This window comes from Dipodomys merriami, unplaced genomic scaffold (assembly GCF_024711535.1).
Source record: "Dipodomys merriami isolate MVZ:Mamm:240054 unplaced genomic scaffold, mDipMer1.0.p SCAF_6, whole genome shotgun sequence".
Lineage (NCBI taxonomy): Eukaryota > Metazoa > Chordata > Mammalia > Rodentia > Heteromyidae > Dipodomys > Dipodomys merriami.
Genome location: NW_027206179.1, coordinates 10510451 through 10529895, shown reverse-complemented (window position 1 = coordinate 10529895; position 19445 = coordinate 10510451). Strand labels below are relative to the sequence as shown.

General features: G+C 61.2%; 1 protein-coding gene across 3 annotated transcripts in view; it reads left to right on the top strand.

Annotated features, from left to right (window-relative positions):
- Positions 1-12212: 12212 nt before the first annotated feature.
- Nfic (nuclear factor I C) overlaps positions 12213-19445 on the top strand; it is a 46501-nt gene continuing 39268 nt past the window's right edge. The window contains exon 1 of one of the 3 annotated variants that reach the window (XM_070002465.1): positions 12213-12293. In XM_070002465.1, coding sequence (XP_069858566.1) covers positions 12291-12293 — 3 coding nt within the window. In that variant the 5' untranslated portion in view covers positions 12213-12290. Of the gene's footprint in view, positions 12294-17566; positions 17672-19445 lie in introns of those variants that run through there. The other 2 variants (XM_070002464.1, XM_070002466.1) reach the window with 2 other exon arrangements.

Sequence of the window (19445 nt, the reverse complement as noted above, 5' to 3'; positions counted from 1 at the left end):
GGCAGGAAAGTCAGTGAGACTCTTACCTCCAATAAACCACCGGCTCAAGCGGTAGAGTGCTTGCCTTGAGCTGCAGAGCTGAGGGACAGCACCAGGCACAGAGTTCAGGCCCCACGACCGGACCCAAAAAGAAAAAGGAAGAAAAGAAAGAAAGAAAGAAAGAAAGAAAGAAAGAAAGAAAGAAAGAAAGAAAGAAAGAAAGAAAGAAAGAAAGAAAAGAAAGAAGTTGTTCATAGAAAAAGAAAAGAAAAAAAAGTGGTTCATAAACAACATGCCCCCCCCCCCATCAAACTTTGTGCTCTGAACTGATCCTTGGTGAGACAGGACCAACCCCAAGGGCAGAATTAGGTGGTAGCACATGGAAGGGCTTTCCCAATTATCAGCCAAAAGACAGCTAGCTTCTTTGATACTCCTTTGATGGCTCAGCTTTACAGAAAACTGAATCTTTCGCTTTGCGATGATTTTAAATTTTACAGCAAACCTTGCATCCGGGCATGGTGGTGCTCGCCTGTAATCTCGGCACTTTGGTTTGAAGCCGGCCTGAGTGACCTAGGGAGAACATGTCTCCAAACAAGCAAAAAGGAAAAGCTGTGGGGCACCCATGGCTCACGCCTGTCATCCTAGCTACGCAGGAGGCTGAGAGCTGAGGATTCAGGCTCAAAGCCAGCCTGGGCAGGAAAGTCCATGAGACTCTTATCTCCATTTAACCACCCAAAAGCTGGAAGTGGCTCAAGGGGTAGAGCGCCATCCTTGAGTGAAAAAGCCCAGGCTCTGAGTTCAAGCCCCAGGACCAGCACCAAACCCACCCCAAAAACAACAAACCCCAAACTAAAAACAAGGAACCAAAAGCTCCCAAGACAGCAAGTAAGGAAAAGGGTGGAGACCTTATTACCCCTGATTCACCAGAACCCCGAGATGGGGGGAGTCCAGTCCCCGCGGTGCCCTGCCCTGGGCCCCGCCCGAGGCCCGGCGGCTTCTCAGTGCTTGTTTGTGGGTTCCTCTGACGCTTTTTGTTGCCATTTCCTGATTTCTTCATAATCCATCCCTGTCAATGGGTCTGCTGCGCCACGTGATGCTCTAGATTGTATCCCGTTCGCGCTGGGGTTTGAACTCAGGGACTTGTAGCCTGTGGTAGGTAGGAGCCATGGAGTGGTAGCCACGCCCCCACAGCACAAACCACGCCCCACACCAAGCCACGCCCCTCCGACCACGCCCCCCGCGGCTTGGGCCTCCCAAGAACACTTGAGCCACGCCCTCATCGTTTGAGCCACGCCCCCACGCCTCGAGCCCGCCCCAGCTGAGCCACGCCTCCTACCACTTGAGCGGTGCCCCCAGCACTCGAGCCACGCCCCCACCGTTCGAGCCACGCCCCTCGTCCTGTTTGGGCCACGCCCCTCCTGTTTGGGATATCGGTTTACTTTTCACATAGGCCTTTTGCTGGCCCTGGTTTGAACCAAACTACATCCCCCTCATAGCTGGGGTAAGAGGCATGTGCTACCACACGCAACTTATTGATTAACATGTCTCATTGACCTTCCCCCCCCATGCTGGCCCCCAATCTCAGTTCTTCTGTCTAGTCTCTGTCTTCTCAATAGCTGGGATTACAGGCGTGAACCACTGGTCCTGGCTGCGTTGCTAAGTTTTTGCTTTTTTTTTTTCCTCCCCCAGCTTTGGCTCTTGGAGCTCTTATAGTAGGAGGAAATTGTTAGGTGTCTGAGGAGAACGTTACTTTCTTCCCTGTGGTACATTATAAATGGATGAAAGATTTAGATATAAATTGCATGCGTCCATGTGTACATGCAGGCATGGTACCTACAACATACATCCGCAACGATCACGCCAGCTGCCCGTGGCTCACGCCTGTCATCTTAGCTACTCAGGAGGCTGTGATCTGAAGATCGAGGTTCAGAGACAGACAGCCCGGGCAGGAAAATCAGGAGACTCTTGATCTCCAATGAACCATGGAAAACCTGGAAGTGGACACACACACACACACACACACACACAGTTGAGAAGCTTGGGGGCGCAGGGTCCACAGCCCAGCGGTGGTGGTCGGGGCTGCAATGCCCACAGCCGCCGCTAGAGGGAGGCGCAGGACCGGGAGAGCCGCCGCCCGCAGCCTGGGCCCGCTTTGCTCGGTGGGTTTCCAGCCTCCCCCCAGTGAGCACCCCAAGCTTCAAGGGCGCCTTTCCCCGTCTATTCGTGTGCGTTGCCCCCTTCCTCTTTATTTGCCTATGTTAATTATCCCAAGGGGGTTCAGTTCCATCTCTTTTGGTCTTTTGTCAGTCCTGGGGCTTGAACTCAGGGCCTGGGCGCTGTCCCTGGGCTTCTTTGCGCTCAAGGCCAGCCCTCTACCACTTGAGCCACAGCGCCACTTCTGACTTGATGTTTCTGTGGTGCTGAGGAATGGAACCCAGGGCTTCAGGCATGCAAGGCAAGCGCTCTCCCACTGAGCCACCTTCCCAGCCCTGTATCTTTCTGTTCACCCTGGCTGCTTGTGAGCAGGGCGCCAGGCGGTGCACCCCACGCCAGCCACCAGGGCCACCAGCGTGGGACCCACCCAGGGCCACATTCTCCACCACCAGGCTGCCCGAAGAGACCTCTATGTCCCCATCTCCCCCAGGAGAAGGGGGTACACAAACCCCAGGAAGAGAAACGTCGCCACCACTAGTTTCTGTCGTTAGTGCAGTGCACACGGCTCCGATTCCGATGCGCAAGGCATTCGAGATGTGCCATTATTTAGCGCCAGCTGCATACGCCAGGCCCCCCAGTCTTGTGTCCCAGGAGAGGCTCAGGCCGGTTCAGGTGGGGCCTGGGTCCTAGCAATGATTCTACCTGCCCCCTGAGTTGGACCCCCCCCCAGCTGGGCCAGAACCCTCCAGATCTTACCCCCACCCCCACCCAAGGCTTCTTCAGCAATGCATAAAACAGGGAGTCAGGCATTGGCGGCTCTCGCCTGTCATCCTAGTGACTCAGGAGGCTGAGATCTGAGGATCGCAGTTCGAAGCCAGCCCAGGCAGGAAAGTCCGTGAGACTCTTTGTTGTTGTTCTTGAGCCTGATGAAAATGAGAATTTTATTTGGGCACTTTTTTCACTTTGAGTTGTTCATGAGACTCTCATCGCCAATAACCCAGCAAAAAGCCCAAGTGGAGCTGTGGCTCAGGTGGTAGCGCGCCAGCCCTGAGCACAAAAGCGCGGGGACAGTGCCCAGGCCCTGAGCTCAAACCCCAGGGCTGGTAGGAAAAGGGAGAGAGACAGACAGACAGCCGGACAGACAGACAGACCGACAGACAGACAGACAGAGACACAGAGACAGACAGCCACCGCGAGCGCGCGCTGGGGCGGTGCCTGGGGGCGGCCCCGGGCCGGGCGGCCAGAAGTCACCACCGCCGCCATTACACCCGCATAACTTCCCAGATGGGGAAACTGAGGCCGGGGCTTCAGCACTGGAGGCCTCAATTCACACAGCAGTTGCCAGCCGAGGGTGTGTGCGGGGGGGGGGGGGGTCAGCAACACGGGCCCGCAGCACAGCTGGGTAAATCGAGGCAGGGCTCCCCCGGCCGTGGGTGGCCGGGCTGGGGCTGAGGGCGGGGGGGGGATCACAAGCGCCGAGCCTCAGTTTCCCCTCCGAGCGGCGGCTCCCTGCGGGCGGGGCGGGCGCGGCCGGGCTCTTACACAACCCCCCCAACCCCCCCCGGAAGGCGCCGCGCAACCGCCGCTTCCTGCGCCCGCCCGCCCTCCTCCCGCAGGGGCGCGGCCTCAGTTTCCCCTTCTGGAGAGGCCACGTCACACCTAGGTTCAGGGGTCAGCCAGCCAGCGGGTCCGCGGGCTGCTCAGTCTGTCCCGCTGCTGGGCGGGGGGGGGGGGGGGGGGGCAGAGCGCGTGCGCGTGCGGGTGCGCGTGCGGGTGCGCGTGCGGGTGCGTGCGGGTGCGCGCGCCTCCCGGGGCTCCAGGCCTCCCGTCTCCCGCCCTGGACACCGGGGACCTGTGCGGCGGGTCTCACGGGGCACCAGGAGGCTGCCCAAGAACATTCTAGAAGGCCCTGGCCCAGGCCGTGGTTGGGTTTCGGACACGGAGAGCGCAGTCCTGGGCTGACAAAGCCTCCCTGCGAGGGTCTCCTCACCGCTCCGTTTTCCGGTTGGTTGTGCTGTGCATTCTCGAATGTTCCACCCCATCCCCTGCTTCCCATCGGGATCTGGGCCCACGGTCAGCTCGCTCCCCACCCCTTCCGCCACAACCACGCAGGTCCCTCGGCATTTCCCGCCACCCCACAACCACGGTGCCCAGAGACGCACAGGCTTGGCCCGGGGTCACACAGCACAGGCAGGTCGGAGACAGCCCCGGCGGGCGGGGCCGCGGCCCCCGGCGCCTGCGCAGCGGAGCGTCAACCCCGCAGGACACCTGGGCAGGGACGGGAGCCAGCGCCCCTCTGGGCCTGCCGGGGTTCCAGGAACTGGCAGAGGCGTCCCGGGGCATGGCACCGTTGCAAAACCCGAGGGTGGCGGGCTCGGCATGCCTGGGCACTTGCCACCTCCGCGCCCCGAGGGCCCCGCCGGGGAGGAGGGAACGGCTCAGCACCCGGTGCCAGGACTCAAGATGGAACCCCAGGCGCAGGGGGCAGCTACCAGGACGCACCAATCGCAGGCGGCGCCTTGACTTTTAGCCAATCAACACGCAGCTGCCTGGGTTCCCAGCCAATAGAATCGCGTAGGGAGTCGGGCCCCGCCCCCGGTTGAAGCCCACTGGCCCGAATGGCAGGATGAGGGGCGAGTCTGGTGGTTTCCAAACTTGTCTGTGGGTGGCACGAGTCCGAATTGATTTCCTGCCAGCTCTTTGGGCTCTGGGACAGCTCCCTGCCTCCATGCCTTGCCCTTGGGACTTGAGATCACCCTGCAGAGCCAGAATTATTCTGAAAAAAAAAAAAAAAAAAGAAAAACAAAAGCCCAACAAGTCACTAGTTAAACATTTACGGAGCATCTAGCACAGGCTGGACCCTGAGGATGTGAAGGTAGAGGAGGGGAATGTAGGGGAAAAGCCACGTGGAAGGGAGAGGGACCAGGGCCGAAGGCCTAGCCCGTGCAAAGGCCCTGGGGCAGGCCTGGGTCTGACCTGTTGGTGGAGCCGTGAGGAGGGATGGAGGAGAATGAAAGGAAGAGGCAGGGAGGGGCCGGGGCGGTGGTGCAGGGCCCTGTGGGCTACAGGGGGCACATGGGCTTTGCTCCTGAGAGAGGTGGGAGCCTTAGAGGGCTGTGGGCAGAGAGGAGGGAAGAATCTGCATGTGGTGTTTACAGCCTCCCCCAGTAGACTATGGGGTAGGGACGGGGCAGGGGGCATCAGGGCCCTGATCGTAATGACAGGGTGGCACCAGGTGAGGAGCCTTGGGACCCTTTTTCACAGACAGGCAGAGAGGGCCTTGGAGGGCTCCACAAATCCCAGAGGGGAAACTGAGGCCCACAGTCCCTCCGGGCTTGCAGCAAGGAGTAAGTGGCATTCTTGGAGGTTGTCCAGCTCTGGAAACTTCAGCTCTGGGTGATCAGAGAGGATGCATGGGACTCCGCCTGGCCCTCCCGAGCTCACCCTTGGGGGACATGCCCCTCGGCAGCGCTCAGTGGGGTGAGTCTGTGCAGGTGCAGGGCTCTACCTTCACCTCAGGGGCTCTCTGTCAAACACACTAATGATCCCACACACCAGCACACCTGGCCTAGGGCTCCTGCTGCGAAGTGGGTAACTGAGGACAGCCACCCACACAGAGGAAGCTGTTTATTAGGGCTTTGGGACCGCTCGGGCCTCAATTTCCTCCTCTACATAAAATGTGTATAATAAGAACTTCCGCTGACTGGCAGCTCCCGGGCAACAGGCTGGGTAGAGACGCTTTGCCATAGAAAAGTCTCAGGAAGAGATCTTTTAAGCCAGGCTGCTTTTTTTTGGGGGGGGGGGAAGGCTCTGCTTTGACTGCCCATCCCCACCCCCAATGATAAATGATAATCACTTTATTTTTGGCCAGTCCCGGAGCTTGAATTCAGGGCCTGGGCGCAGTCCCTGAGCTATGTTTTGCTCAAGGCTCGTACTCTACCAATTTGAGACACAGCACCACTTCCTATTAGAATTACTCTTTTTTTTTTGTTTGTTTGTTTTTGTTTTTTTGGGTCCGGTCGTGGGGCCTGAACTCTGGGCGTGGGCGCTGTCCCTCAGCTCTTCAGCTCAAGGCTAGCGCTCTACCACTTGAGCCACAGCGCCACTTCCGGCTTTTTTCTTTTTGCTTATGTGGTGCTGAGGAATCGAACCCAGGGCCTCAGGCATGCAAGGCAAGCGCTCTACCACTGAGCCACCTTCCCAGCCCCTAGAATTACTCTTATAAATATATGACTAAAACTAATCAGCCAACACTACCACTAACTCCCATCAGTTTTCACCACCTACCTCCTCATTTGTTCCCAATCTTCCATTTTTTCTCCCCTTTACTTTTACTTTTTTTTAAGAGGTAGAAAGTAGGCCCACTGGGGCAGGGGTCAAAAAGATAACCAACTGTTGAGTCCATCTGCCCCATTCAAATCTGGGCATTCTGTTCCTGACTGTGTTGAGTCTCTTAACCTCTCTGCGCTCCAGCGTGTTCATCCATAAAGTGAGAATACAAGGTTTGGGGTTGGAGGTGTGGCCCAGATGGCAAAGCATCTTCAAATGGAAGTAAAGGGTCAGATACCGGAGTCCTCGTTCAGGTCTCAGACAAAAAAAGAAAAAAAAAATACAGGGTTCAAGTCAGGTGCCAGTAGCTCACATCTCTTCAGGAGGTGGAGACCTGAGGATCACGGTTGGAAGCCAGCCGGGGTAGGAAAGGCCATGAGACTCTTATCGCCAATTAATCAGCAAAAAGCTGAAGTGGAGCTGTGGATCAGGAGGTGGTAGTGCACTTGCCTTGAGCAAAAAAAGGCTAAGCAACAGCGCATAGGCCTTGTGTTCAAGCCCTGGAACTGGTGCACAGACAGACAGACAGAAAGACAGACAGACACACACACGAAGCAAGAATCGTCCAAGGATCTGACTTTTCTTGGTGTGTGTGTGTGTGTGTGTGTGTGTGTGTGTGTGTGTGTGTGTGTTGATCTCGGGGTTTGAACTTGGGGCCTGGGCACTGTCCCTGAGCTCCAAGCCTCGCTCTCTCTCTATCTCTTGAGCCACAGCACCACTTCCAGCTTTTTTCTGCGGAGTTTACTGGAGATGAGAGTCTCACAGACTTTCCTGCCCGGGCTGGCTTTGAACCATGATCCTCAGATCTCAGCCTCCTGAGTAGCTAGGATGACAGGCGCCAGCCACAGGCTCACGGCTAGCTTTTTGTTTTTAAATAACAAAAGCTGCGCATCGTTTTGGCGTCCAGTCGCTGGAGGATCCACAGGCCGTCCCGAGGCCCGCGCGCCCCGCGTGTGCCGCCCCACGTGGCACCGCCACGGCGCCGTCCCGGGCGCAGCGCCCCGCCCGCCCGCGGCCGCACGGGGACAGAGTTGTGCAAGTGCGGCGGGATCGCGTGCCTCCCTCCCCGAAAATATTGACTCTCTGGCTCTTCCAGGAAAAAACATAAAAGGAAAAGTTTGCTGACCCCTGGGTGGGTGGACACAAGCACTTTGCACTCACCTGGCACGAATGTGCTGGTTCCCAGTGTGGCAGCCCTTGCTGCTGTCCCCTGGACCAAACGTCCGTGTCACCCAGGTTGTGCCAGCCTACCCTACTGCCTTTCCCCGCCTGGAAACTTCCCGAACAATCCCCTCTCCCTGAGCACCTCCGTCATTCCCCTCCTGAGATCCGCAGCGCTGTGTGGCTCCCACTGGTGAAGCGCCGTGCCACGCCCTCCCTGACCACGCCCTCTTTCCGAAAAGGCCACACCTCCCTCCCAGGGCCACGCCCACTCAACCTTGCCAGGCCACATTCCTACTCTGACCACGCCCTCCCATCTGGCCACTCCCACGTCTAACTGACTCGTCTTTCAAAAGTCTGACCACGCCCTCTGTCGCCAAGCCACGCCCTCCCCTCGCAGGCCTCGCCTTCCCTGGCCTAGTCACGCCTTCTTCAGAGGGCCACGCCCTCACACCTATTGGCTTGCTTTCTCCTGGCCACGCCCTTCCCCCAGTGACCACGCCCTCCACCACTATGATCTGATTGGCCCTCGGCTTGCCATCCTCCCAGAGCTTGGCGCCATCTCCGCTTCCCCCACCCTCACCACTGGTGCTTGCTGGTGACCATGGCGATGGTCTGTCTAGCCACGTTGGAAAACAGTCTGGCTGTTTCTTGAAAAGTTAAACATCCACCTAACACTTCATGAGCCAGCATTTTACCCCCAGGTGTTTACCCAAGAGAAACACAAAGCATGCAGCCAAAGACCTTCACATCCTTGCACTTCCATTGAGAAACATCCGAGGGACAAGCGTGGGCCAACCCGTGTGCACACAAATCTGTCCCTCACCACTGACGGCGGCTTAGTTTGTGACAGCCAGGCCTGAGGATGGACAAATTTCAACACAGCCACGCAGGGAAATGCCATCATGGGGGACCCATTGGCCTGTGCAGAATAAATACCCACAGAATTGGCACCAGTCCTGTCCACTCCTGACTCCTTTGCGGGCTGTTTGGTGCCGCAAATCCAGAGGGAGCTGGGCATTCAATTGCCTAGTAAGTAACTTCAGGCCTCAGTTTCCACACCTGCAAAACTGGGCTGAGCACACAGGAGGAGAAATTGGACTGTGTGGTCCAGGGCTGTGTGCCTTGGTTTTGCTTATTTTTTTCCTCCTCTTGCTCCTCCTTGGGGCTTGAACTCTGAGCCTGGGTGCTGTCCCTCAGCTCTTCAGCTCAAGGTTAGCGCTCTACCACTTGAGCCACAGCACCACTTCGGTTTTCTGGTGGTTCATTGGAGATAAGAGTCTCATGGACTTTCCTTGCTCAGGCTGACTTTGAACCACAATTCTCAGATCTCAGCCTCCTGAGTAGCTAGGATGACAGGCGTGAGCCACCAGCAAGCATCCAGCTCTTCTTTTTTTAATGCCAGTTGTCAGGGCTTGAACTCAGGGCCTGGGAGTTGTCCTTGAGCTTTCTTGCTCAAGGATAGCACTGTACCACTTGAGTCACAGCACCACTTCCAGTTTTCTGGTGGTTAATGGGCGATAAGAGTTTCATGGACTTTCCTGCCCAAGCTGATTTGGAACTGGGATCCTCAAATCTCAGCCTCCTGGGTAGTTAGGGTTATGGGTGCGAGCCACCAGTGCCCTGCTAGATTCTTGCTTTTCTGTCAGGTCAATGTTGGATTGGTCAATGCTTGTCTTTATCTTGAAGCAATTTGAATTTTCTTTATTTTTCACTTCATGTCAAAGCAGTCAGTATGGAAGCTGTGGGTGTGTTTGTGTATGCTTACGTTGGGGTGATGTATGATTTAAATATATATTTAACATATTATAGCCAGGTGCCATGGTTAGATGTGTAATCTTAGCTACTTAGGAGCAAAAAGGCCAAGAGAGAAAATAAGGCATTGAATTCAAGCCCAAGTACTGGCGCGCGCACACACACACACACACACACACACACACACACACCCCTACAACACATTAGTATATTATTAAAAATATATATTATAATATCAACATGTTAAGAGAAACCTATCTATAACATCACGTATGTAAAGGATTGCATCTTATATGATTATTACACTTGTAAATATGTAGTTAACCATGTGTAATATATAACATACTTATAAATATGTATTTCTTCATATAGCCATGATTCTCTTCTAAAGTAAGCTTTCTGGGGTAAGGGGTGTGGTGGTTCTATGAAAAGCTTGTCTAGCACTTGCAGTACTACAGAAAGACAGAGACAGATAAAGAGAGAAATTTGCCAGGTGCTGGTGGCTTTGAGCACAAAAGCCCCTTGAAAGCCCCCAAGCTCCAGTACAGGCAGAGAGAGACAGACAGACAGACAGAGACAGACAGAGAGACAGAGACAGATTTTTCCAACCCCCCCCTCCCCAAACACTGAATTGCGTCCCATGATTTATGCAGGAGGCAGAATTTGGAAGCAATGAATTTGGGTATTTAGTGGCAGAGGCTCTTGGGCAAAGTGTTGGAAGTGCAGCCCGGTGCCTCGCTGCTTGGCATGAACTCATCCGACAGCAGGCCTGCTTTGTGTTTTTGTTTGGTTTATCTGCACCGTTTTTTTTTTTGTCGGTCGTGGGGCTTGAACTCTGGGCCTGGGCGCTGTCCCTCAGCTCTTCAGCTCAAGGCGAGCGCTCTACCACTTGAGCTACAGCGCCACTTCCGGTTTTCTGGTGGTTTATTGGAGATAGGAGTCTCACGGTCTCTCCTGCCCGGGCTGGCTTTGAACCGCGATCCTCAGATCTCAGCCTCCTGAGTAGCTAGGATGACAGGCGTGAGCCACCAGCGCCCGGCTGCACCGGGTTTTGAACTCAGGGCCTCCATCTTAATGACAGGCAAGCACTCTCAGCGAGCCCCGCCCATCCGCCCAAACCACGCCCAGTCTAACCACGCCCACCTCGTAGCCACGCCCCCATCCCCGCAGAACTGTGAAGCCAGGACTTGGCCTGGTGGGACACCCTAATCTCCCTCGGGAGGCCCTGAAGACGCTACAGTGTGGCCTTCCTGAGCGGCCATCCTCTTCTTGCCAACTGGGTGACCTTGGGCAGGTGTCTAGACTCCTCTGTGCCTGTTTCCTTGTGGGTCAAAAGAGCGGGCTGTGGTTAAGCTCTGCACCTCGGCTGGCCAGGCTCTGGTGTGTGTGGGGGGGCCCACCGCCCCCTGGGCTTTGCCTCTGCTCTCTCCCCCACTTTGCCCCCCAACTCCATTTCTGCTCTCTGGGGCCTAATCCCTGCCTAATCCTCCTACCTAATAGCAGAGCTGCAGCTGGGACTAGGGGTTCGCCCTGGAGATTAGCAAGAGGGGATTACAGACAAGCAGACCCCAGAGATGGGGGGTCTCACTCCGTGGAGGGGGGTGCCCCCTTGCCTGGGCCTGCCCACCAGCCACCCAGCACCTGTTTCCTCGCCAAACATGTTGGGGGGTCTTGCTGGTTGACCTCCGGGGAGGTGAATTTCCTTCTCTGAGCTTCATTTGCCCCTCTTTTTGAAAACGAGAGAAGGAATGGAGCAAGCGGCCACGCTGCGCTGTGTCGGCTGTGGGGACACCCCACCCCTTGCGCCCCCACACCCCACTCCGGACTCAGCCAGGGCCCAGCTCCTCTTCTGGGGTGCGCCTGCCACCTCCCTCACCCTGGCAGCCTCTGGGGTGGGGGGAAGTGTCAGGGATCATTTCTCCCAAAGTGGGGGGGAGTGGGGGTCCCAGAGCCCCAGTAGGGAAGACAAACCCCGGAAAGATGACACAGGCCTAAGCCAAGCCCCCCCCATCCCCTGGCTGCGCCAGACGCAGAGCTGAGGGGAGGGGGCGGCGCCTGCTTTGCCGCGGCGGCCGGAGGGGGGGCTGCGGGAGAGAGAGGGGAGGGGAGGGGAGGGGGGAGCGGAGGGGGGGAGGGGGGCTGCGGCAGCGCGTCCCAGCCCGCACCGCACCGCACCGCACGGCCCCTCCCCCGCTGCGGAGGTTTGGCCTTTAGTCCCGCAGGGGAGGGGAGGGGGGAGGGGGCTGCGTGACCCCCGCCGCGCTGCCCCGCCGTCCCGGGCGCCCCCCCCCCGCCCCGTGTCCCGCCGTGGCCGCGCGCGTGTGTCTCCCGCACACCTGCAACTCCGCGGGCGGCGCGGGGAGAGGCGGAGTCCCGGGGTCCCCCCCCCCGCACGCACACACCGTGCGGGAGCCCCGCCCGCAGACCCGGGAGGTGCGCGTGGGTCCGTGGCGCCCCTGGGCTGGGGGTGCGGGACGGGGGCGGGGGAGAGGCCCGGCCGACGCCCGCAGCCCCTCGGTGCGTCCTTGGAGGCCCGGGCCGCCCGCCTGCGTGCGTGCGTGCGGCCGTGCGGGCCGGCGAGTGCGCGCGCGCGGGGTCTGCGGGGAGCCCGGGCCGGGGCCCCGACCCGCCGCCGCCGCCGCCGCCGCCGCCCGGGCTCCCCGCGCCGAGCGGCCGGGGCGGGGGGGGGACGCCCGGCAGGCTGCGCGCGGGCGGCGCGGGGCCGGGGGCAGGGCGGGCCGAGGGGAGGGTCCTGCGGGCCGGGGGGGCGGGCGCGGCGCTCCCCCTCCCCTCCCCCGCCCGCGCCCTCCCCGCCTCCTCCCGCCGCCGCCTCCGGCCCCCCCCGCCGCCCGCCGGGACCGAGCGCGCTCGCTCCGGCGCCGGCGCCGGCCTCGCCTCCTCTCCGCTGCGCCATGGTACGTCGCCGCCCCCACTTTCGCTTTCGCCCGGGGACTTTTCGGGGTGGTGCGTGGGCTCCGGGCGAAAGTTACGGGGTGCGGGGGGCCGCGGGCCGCCTGGACGAGGGGATCGAGGTGGGGGTCCCCCCTCCCCAATCGCTGCCTGTCGCCGTAGCGGGGGGAGGACACCCCCTCCCTCCCCCGCACCCGCCGATCTGGGGGCGGAGCTGTCGCGCGGGGCGCCGTGGGGGGGACCCCCGAGTCTGGGGGCCGGTGGCGGGCGCCGCGGAGTTGGCGGGGAGGGCGGGGCTCCCGGGAGAAGCCCCCCCACTTCTCCCGCACCCCCTCCCCCCGCGTTCCCGGGACCGGATCCCCGGGCGGCGGAGGGCGCGGCCCCCCTCCGCGGAGCGCGAACCCCGCGCCCGCAGCCCGCGGCGTCCCCAGCCGAGCGGAGGGGGGTCTGGCGATCGCGGGGAGACCCGGCGGGGCGCCCCCGGGCCCGGCCCCCCCCCCCCGGGCCCCGGCGGGCTCGGCGCGCCAGCTAGCGGAAAATGGCCGCTGCGGAGAGGGGCGGAGAGCGCGGCGGCCGCCGCGGGGCGCCTTGAACTTGGAGCCCCGGGGGGCGCCGCGCAGAGCCGGGGCGCCGCCCCCCGCTCCCTGCCCGCCCTCCCGGGCCGCCCCCGGACCGGGGCTCCCCCGTCCCGGAGCGTCCCGCCGCGTCGGCGGCCCGGGCCGGGGTCCCGTCCGTCCCGGTCCGCGGGGGGGGGCGGCTCGGGGTCCCCCCTCCCCGCGTCGGCCTCTGGCGGGTCCCCGGGTGTCCGCGCACCCACGTGCGCGGGTGTCAGCTTTTGTGTGGCGCGCGGCGGGGCGCGGTGGTTCCCGCGAGAGCGCGCGGCGGGGCTGCGGCCCGGGGTGGGGGGTCTGCCGGTCGGTCTGTCTGTCTGTCTGTCTGTCGTGCGGCCGCACCCCGGTGACACTGGGGTGTCGCCGGGCCCCGTGTGAGTGGCGCGCGCTCGGAGTCCCCTCCCCGGGGAATGGCTCCCGTCCCCGGGTCCCCGCTGCCGTCGCCTTGTCCCGGGGGGGGCGGGGGGACGTTTGGCCTCTGGCCTTTGCCAAGCGCTGTCCCGCCAGCCCATGTCACCTGACCTCCCCCCTTCACCTCCCCAGCTCGCCCACCTCCCCTCCATCCCCTCTTCCCCCCCCCCCGCCTGGAGCGCGGGCACCGCCCCAGGGGGGCAGGGCCGGAGGTCCTGGGGTGCGGTGGGGCCCGGCCTGGGAACCCCCTCAGCCCCTGTCCTGGGGACCAAAGCTGCCTCAGGAAATGGACCAGACCAGACCAGGGCTGGCGCTGAGTTGTTCTGCTGGTTTTGGGGGGGAAGGGGAGGAAAAGGGGGTCCCCCCCCCCCCGTGAGTTTATATAGTTCTCTAAATATAAAACTCAAGGCCAGGACGAGGCTCAGCTTTTTTTTTTTTTTTTTTTTTTGGCCAGTTCTGGGGCTGGAACTCCCTCAGGGCTTGGGTGCTGAAGGCTGGCGTCCTACCACTTGAGCCACAGCTCCACTTCCGGCTTTTTGCTGATTAGTTGGAAATACTTACAAGTCTCCCAGACTTTCTTATGGAGCTTGGTTTCGAACTGTGGTCCTCAGATCTTAGTGTCTTGAGTAGTTAAGATGACAGGGAGTGAGCCATTGGCCCCAGCTTCTGCTTTTTTTCTCTTTTTCTTCTCCTTTCTATCCATCCATCCCACTTGAGAGGCTGGGGAGAAAAGGGGTTCCCCAATGCCACACACACATTAGGGTCCCATACTCCAGTTCTGCACCCCACCTCCCCCTTCATTCTGTTCTCCCAAGGTGTTCAGTTCAATCACGTACAGAGAGACGGCTAGACACACACACATGCCTGTTCACACATGGACAAGGACATGGGTACACACAGGGTACACCACATGGGAGTCTCATCCCCCCCCAGGTCCCCACCATGCCTCTGGCCCAGCTTGGGGATAGCTGGGACCATCAAGGGAAGGAAAAGGGGTGCATGTTTGTGGTTTGTGACTGTGCATGTACCCACAAATGTGTGACTGAGTGTTACGTGGTGTGTGTGTTGTGTCTGTGTGCTGTGTGTCTCTGTTGTATGTCTCGTGTGTGTATGTGTGTTGTCTGTATGTTTATATGTGTGTTCTCTGTATGGTTTATGTGTGCGTTATATCGCTCTGTTGTGTGTCTATTATTATATATGTGTGTATATTATTTGTGTCTGTGTGTCATGTCTGTGTGGTGTGTGTCTGTTATGTCTATGTCTATTTGTGTGTGTGTTGTGTCTGCATTATTTGCACGTGTCTTTGTGGTGTGTGTTGTGTGTCTGCGTGTGAGTGCATGTCTCTGGACAGGCCTACATCTCACCCTAATGTAGAGCCTCAGTTTCTCCTGTGTAGAGTGGGATGGCCATGTCTGGCTGTGTGTGTGTGTGTGTGTGTGTGTGTGTGTGTGTGTGGCCTTCATCTCTGGGGGGCTTGGTGGTTGTCATGTCATGTTACCTCTGGGTCCCAGGCGCTGTCTGGGTTGTTCATGATCAGTGTGGTGAGTCTCTATCTAGAAGGCCCACAGTCGAAATCCACACTCTCTGTGCCTGCCCCAGTCAGGGGACCCCAGCCCCACAGGTGACAGCCCCCCCCATCAGGGGCGTCTCCTATGACAAGGCTGCCATGTGCTGTTGTCCAGGACCCCTGCCCGCCACAGAGTTTGCGCGTATATGGACGTAAGGCTTGCTGCATTGTGATGGGCACACGTGTGTGTTATAATCGAGAAGTAGGAGTGTTCTCAGATGTGCGTGTTTCTCCAGGCCACCTCCAGTGCCCACATGCTGAGGGCCAGAATTGTGGGTCTCCAGTCCCCCTCCTGCTGGATGCCTTTGGAGAGATCTCAGTGGGGAGCTCTGTTCTTTGCCAGGTTGCATAGTATTCCGGCTGGTCACAGTGAAGACTGTCTGTTGCAGATGGACACAGGGCTGCTGCCCAATTGTTGGCCCTGGCCAACTGTTTGTGAGGATTCCCCTCCCCATGTGCACCTGCATCTGGGACAACTCCAGAGAATTCTAGGACAGTGTCGAGGAGAATATTCCTGTACTTAAAATAATAATCATGACAACAACAACAAATAATAATAATAATAAAAGCCAGGTTGTGCTTTGAAGTAACTCATCCCTCCTCCCTGCCTTCTGTTCTACCATGTACCATGCATATCCACAAACCCAGAGGGGTAGGAGCTATGATCTCCCCCGCCCCCCCCCAGTTTCACACAGGGGAAACTGAGGCACTAATTCTGCCAGCTGGAGGAAACATGCCACAGACAGCAGCCATGCTCATTGTTCTTGGCATTCATCCACGAGGGGGGTCAGCTACTTATCCCTTCTACCTGTGACAGTAAGACAACTTGTCACCCCAAACCATCCTGACCCCCCCCCACAGGGACACAAATCTTCAAGAGCCCCGCTATGATCTGCCCAAGTTTCCCTTCAGAGAGCAGGACCTCGGTTACCAGATTAAAGCTAGACAAGTAGTTAGTAGGGAGCAGGGGGTCACCTCAGACGGGGAGAATGAATGACCCTAGGTCCACCTCCCCTTCCCACTTTGTGCGAATTTTAAGATGTGACCCTGATGCGTCGTGTCACATGTTAATAAAACACAGTCTTTCATGATGCACACGCCCCGCCTCCTCCCTCCTCCTCCCAACTGCACAGCGTGTTTGAAAAGACAAATCTACTCAGGAGGCTGAGATCTGAGGATCACGGTTCGAAACTAGCCCAGGCAGACAAATTGCGGTGCCTCTTTATAATGAATAAGCACAAGGCTGGAAGCAGAGCTGTGGCCTAAGTGGCAGAGTGCCAGCCTTGTGCAGAAAACCAGGGGGTTGGTGGGGGGGAGATCGCAAGGCCATGAGTTCAAGCCCCAGGACTGGTGCGTGTGCGCATACACATACACACACATATACAACAGAGACACACACACCTTTTGACGACTGTAAGTGAGGTGCCCGGCACTGACCCATAAGTGTCGCTCAGCTGGCAGGGACGATCTTGCTGGCCCTGAGCCCTGAGTCGTGTCCCCTCCCCCCTTCAGGGCTGGTGGCATCTTCTGTCCCCTTGGCCACAGGGGAGCTGCCTCACCTTGGGGACAGGAGAGCAGTCGGAACTCACGTACTGACTTTCTAAGAACATCCTGTGGCCATCTGAGTGGTGCCAGGGTCCCTCGAAGGGCCCTTCAGGCCCAGCCCCGGGACGGGGCACTCAGAGGGTGCGGTGAGCCCTGATCCCCCCTCCCACCAGCCCTCCGTCTGTGGCTGACCCCCAAGCCACACTGGCTGGACCGGGGAAATCTCAGGGTGCACAGCTGTGAACAGGACACACACACACACACACACGCTGGGCTGCTATAAGTCCCTGCTGTGGAGGGGGGAGAGGGCAGGGGTGTACCGGGGACCCCTTGGGGTTTGTCCAGAGGTGCTGCGGGGAGCGGGAGGGGGGACCCTGTGGGCCATGCCATGCCCCCTCTTCCTTTGGCATGCAGGGTACCCAGATTCCTAAGGAGACCCCTGACTCCCCCCCCACCTCCCCACACAGGACCCTTGGAGCTGGGGGCCTGAACTCCAGGGGTGCTCTCCTGGGACTCCCCCCCTACCCCCGTGCACCCCGACTGCGGCTGCATCTTTAAGGGGAAAGGCGCGCGGCCTCTGCCCACGTCACCGCGCCTCCCTCCCGGCTTGGCGCGGCCCTGCAGCTTCCCCGGCCAGCGGGGGGGGGGGGGGGGGGACTCCAAATCCACGGGGAGGGGAGTGAGTGCGTGTTGGGGGGAGGACACCCGCCCCCCACGTCCACCCCTGGGCTGGCGGGGGAGGGGGGCGGCCCTGCGGGGGGGGGAGGCGCCTGGGGAGATGTAGGAATTTGGGGGCCGGGGCGCCCCAGGGCGACGCGGGGTGGGGGCGCCCCCTCCCCGCCCTCCTCCTCGCCCCCCCTCTTTCCTTTCCTCGCGCGCCCTTTTTTTTTTAATTCCCCTTGGTTTCTTTGAAAGTTGGATGTTGAAAAGTGGGAGGATCGGAGTGGGAGGGGCGAGACCTGGGGGGGCGAGGGTGGGGACGGACGGACGGACGGACGGATCGGAGGGGGGGGGGCAGGAAAAGGAGGCGAGGCGGCCGGAGGCCCGGGGGAGGCGGGCGCTGGCGAGGGCGCGGGCGGGGAGGGGAGGGCGGGCGGAGGGAGGGCGCGGAGGGAGGGCGGGAGGGGAGCGGGAGGGGGGCTGGAAAATGACTCAGTAAGTTCGGCGCGCCCGCTCCGGCCGGCCTGCGCCTCCGCCGCCCGCGCCGCCCGCGCCCGGGATGTATTCGTCCCCGCTCTGCCTGACCCAGGTACGGCCGCGCGCGGCCCCGCGTCCTCCCCGGCCCGCGTCCTCCCCGGCCCGCGTCCTCCCCGGCCCGCGTCCTCCCCGGCCCCGCGTCCTCCCCGGCCCCGCGTCCTCCCCGGCCCCGCGTCCTCCCCGGCCCCGCGTCCTCCCCGGCCCGCGTCCTCCCCGGCCCCGCGTCCTCCCCGGGCCCCCGAGGCCGGGGAGCCCCACGAGGCGGGACGGGGGGAAAGGCGCGCGTCCCGCCGGGCGGGGACCCCCCCAACCCCCCCACACTCGGGGCGCGGGGTGGGGGGGCGAGAAGGGCGGGGGACCCCCCCAGGGCTGCGGGTGTGGGGGTTCCGCGGGGCGCACCCCCAGCCTCCCAGCTGCACGCTGGGCCTCCCTGGAGCAGCAGACCCGGCCCCCCCATTCCGCGCCCAAGCCCGGGACGGGGTGCGGGGGGCGCCCGCCACGCTCCCCTCCCCCGCCCCGCGCCGCCGGCCCACGTGCGCGCGGGGGAGGAGGGCGCGCGGGGCGGCGGGGGACCCCGGGCCGCGGGGGAGGAGGGCGCGCGGGGCGGCGGGGGACCCCGGGCCGCGGGGGAGGAGGAGGGCGCGCGGGGCGGCGGGGGGACCCCGGGCCGCGGGGGAGGAGGGCGCGCGGGGCGGCGGGGGGACCCCGGGCCGGGCGCCGCGGCGCTGCGGACCCGCACCTGCCCCCGCCCAGCGGGGGGGGGACCCCGGCGGGGACCCCGGGCGCGCGCACTGGGGGAGAGGGGAGCGCTCGCTCTCGGGGTCCCCCTCCGTCCACTCCCCCGGATCGCAGGAGCTGCCTCCCCACACCCCCCCGCCCCGCTGGCTATCAGCTGGCCTCAGTTTCCCCCCCAGCCGCGGCAGGTGCGGCCACAGTGTCCCGCGCTGGGCCTGCGAGGGGCGCCCCCACTCGGGGAGGGGGGAAGGGTGACCCCCCTCGCATGACCCTGGAGTCCTCCAGGTACCCCCCCTTGTCCCACGCCTGGGCCTGTGGGTGACCTTGGACAGGCCGCTGCCCCTCTCCGGGCCTCAGTTTCCCCTGCTGAGCAGGTTCTAGGTGTGTGTGTGGGGGGAGGGTCTGGCCTTTTGCTGTGTGACCCCAGCTGAGTCTCTGTGCTTACCTGGGGGGGGTGGAAGCTGCCCCCCAGTTGCTCATTCCCTCCCCACTCCCCTGCAGTGGAGGCGGGGGGGGGGGGCTGTCCCAGGGGTGACGCCCCCCCAGGGTGGACCCTCTTGTGGTGCAGGCCTGGCCTCAGTTTCCCCAGGAGCGGGGCGAGGGGCAGTGAGCCAGGCCCAGGATGGGGAGGGGGGCAGATGGGAGGTTTCCAAGAGAGACCAGAGAGAGAGAGGGGCGGTGGGGGGAGGGCCCACCTAGGGGCTCCCCCTTTCGCATCTGCCACTTGCCCCTGTGCGGCCCAGGGGGGGCTCGGGGTCTCCCCCCTTCAGGACTACACCGAAGCTTGTGCCAGCCTAGCTAAGGGCAGAAAGCAGGGTGTGTGTGTGGGGGGGTCTCCTGCCTCAGTTTCCCTCACCTTGTTCCCCTCTTCTCATCTCTCATCTGGGCCTCAAGGCTGTGTGCCTCCAGCTGCCTCTCTGTTCCATCCGTGTGTCCCCATGTCTGTCCCTTCCACTTCTCTGCTGTCCCCCCCCTCTCTCCTCACCCCCGTCTCTCTCCCTTTCTCTGTCTCTGTCTCTCTTCTCCAGCTAATTTTACAACCTGAGTCCTCCCCAAAATAGCTCTCCCTTTTAGCTGATCCGACCCGGATC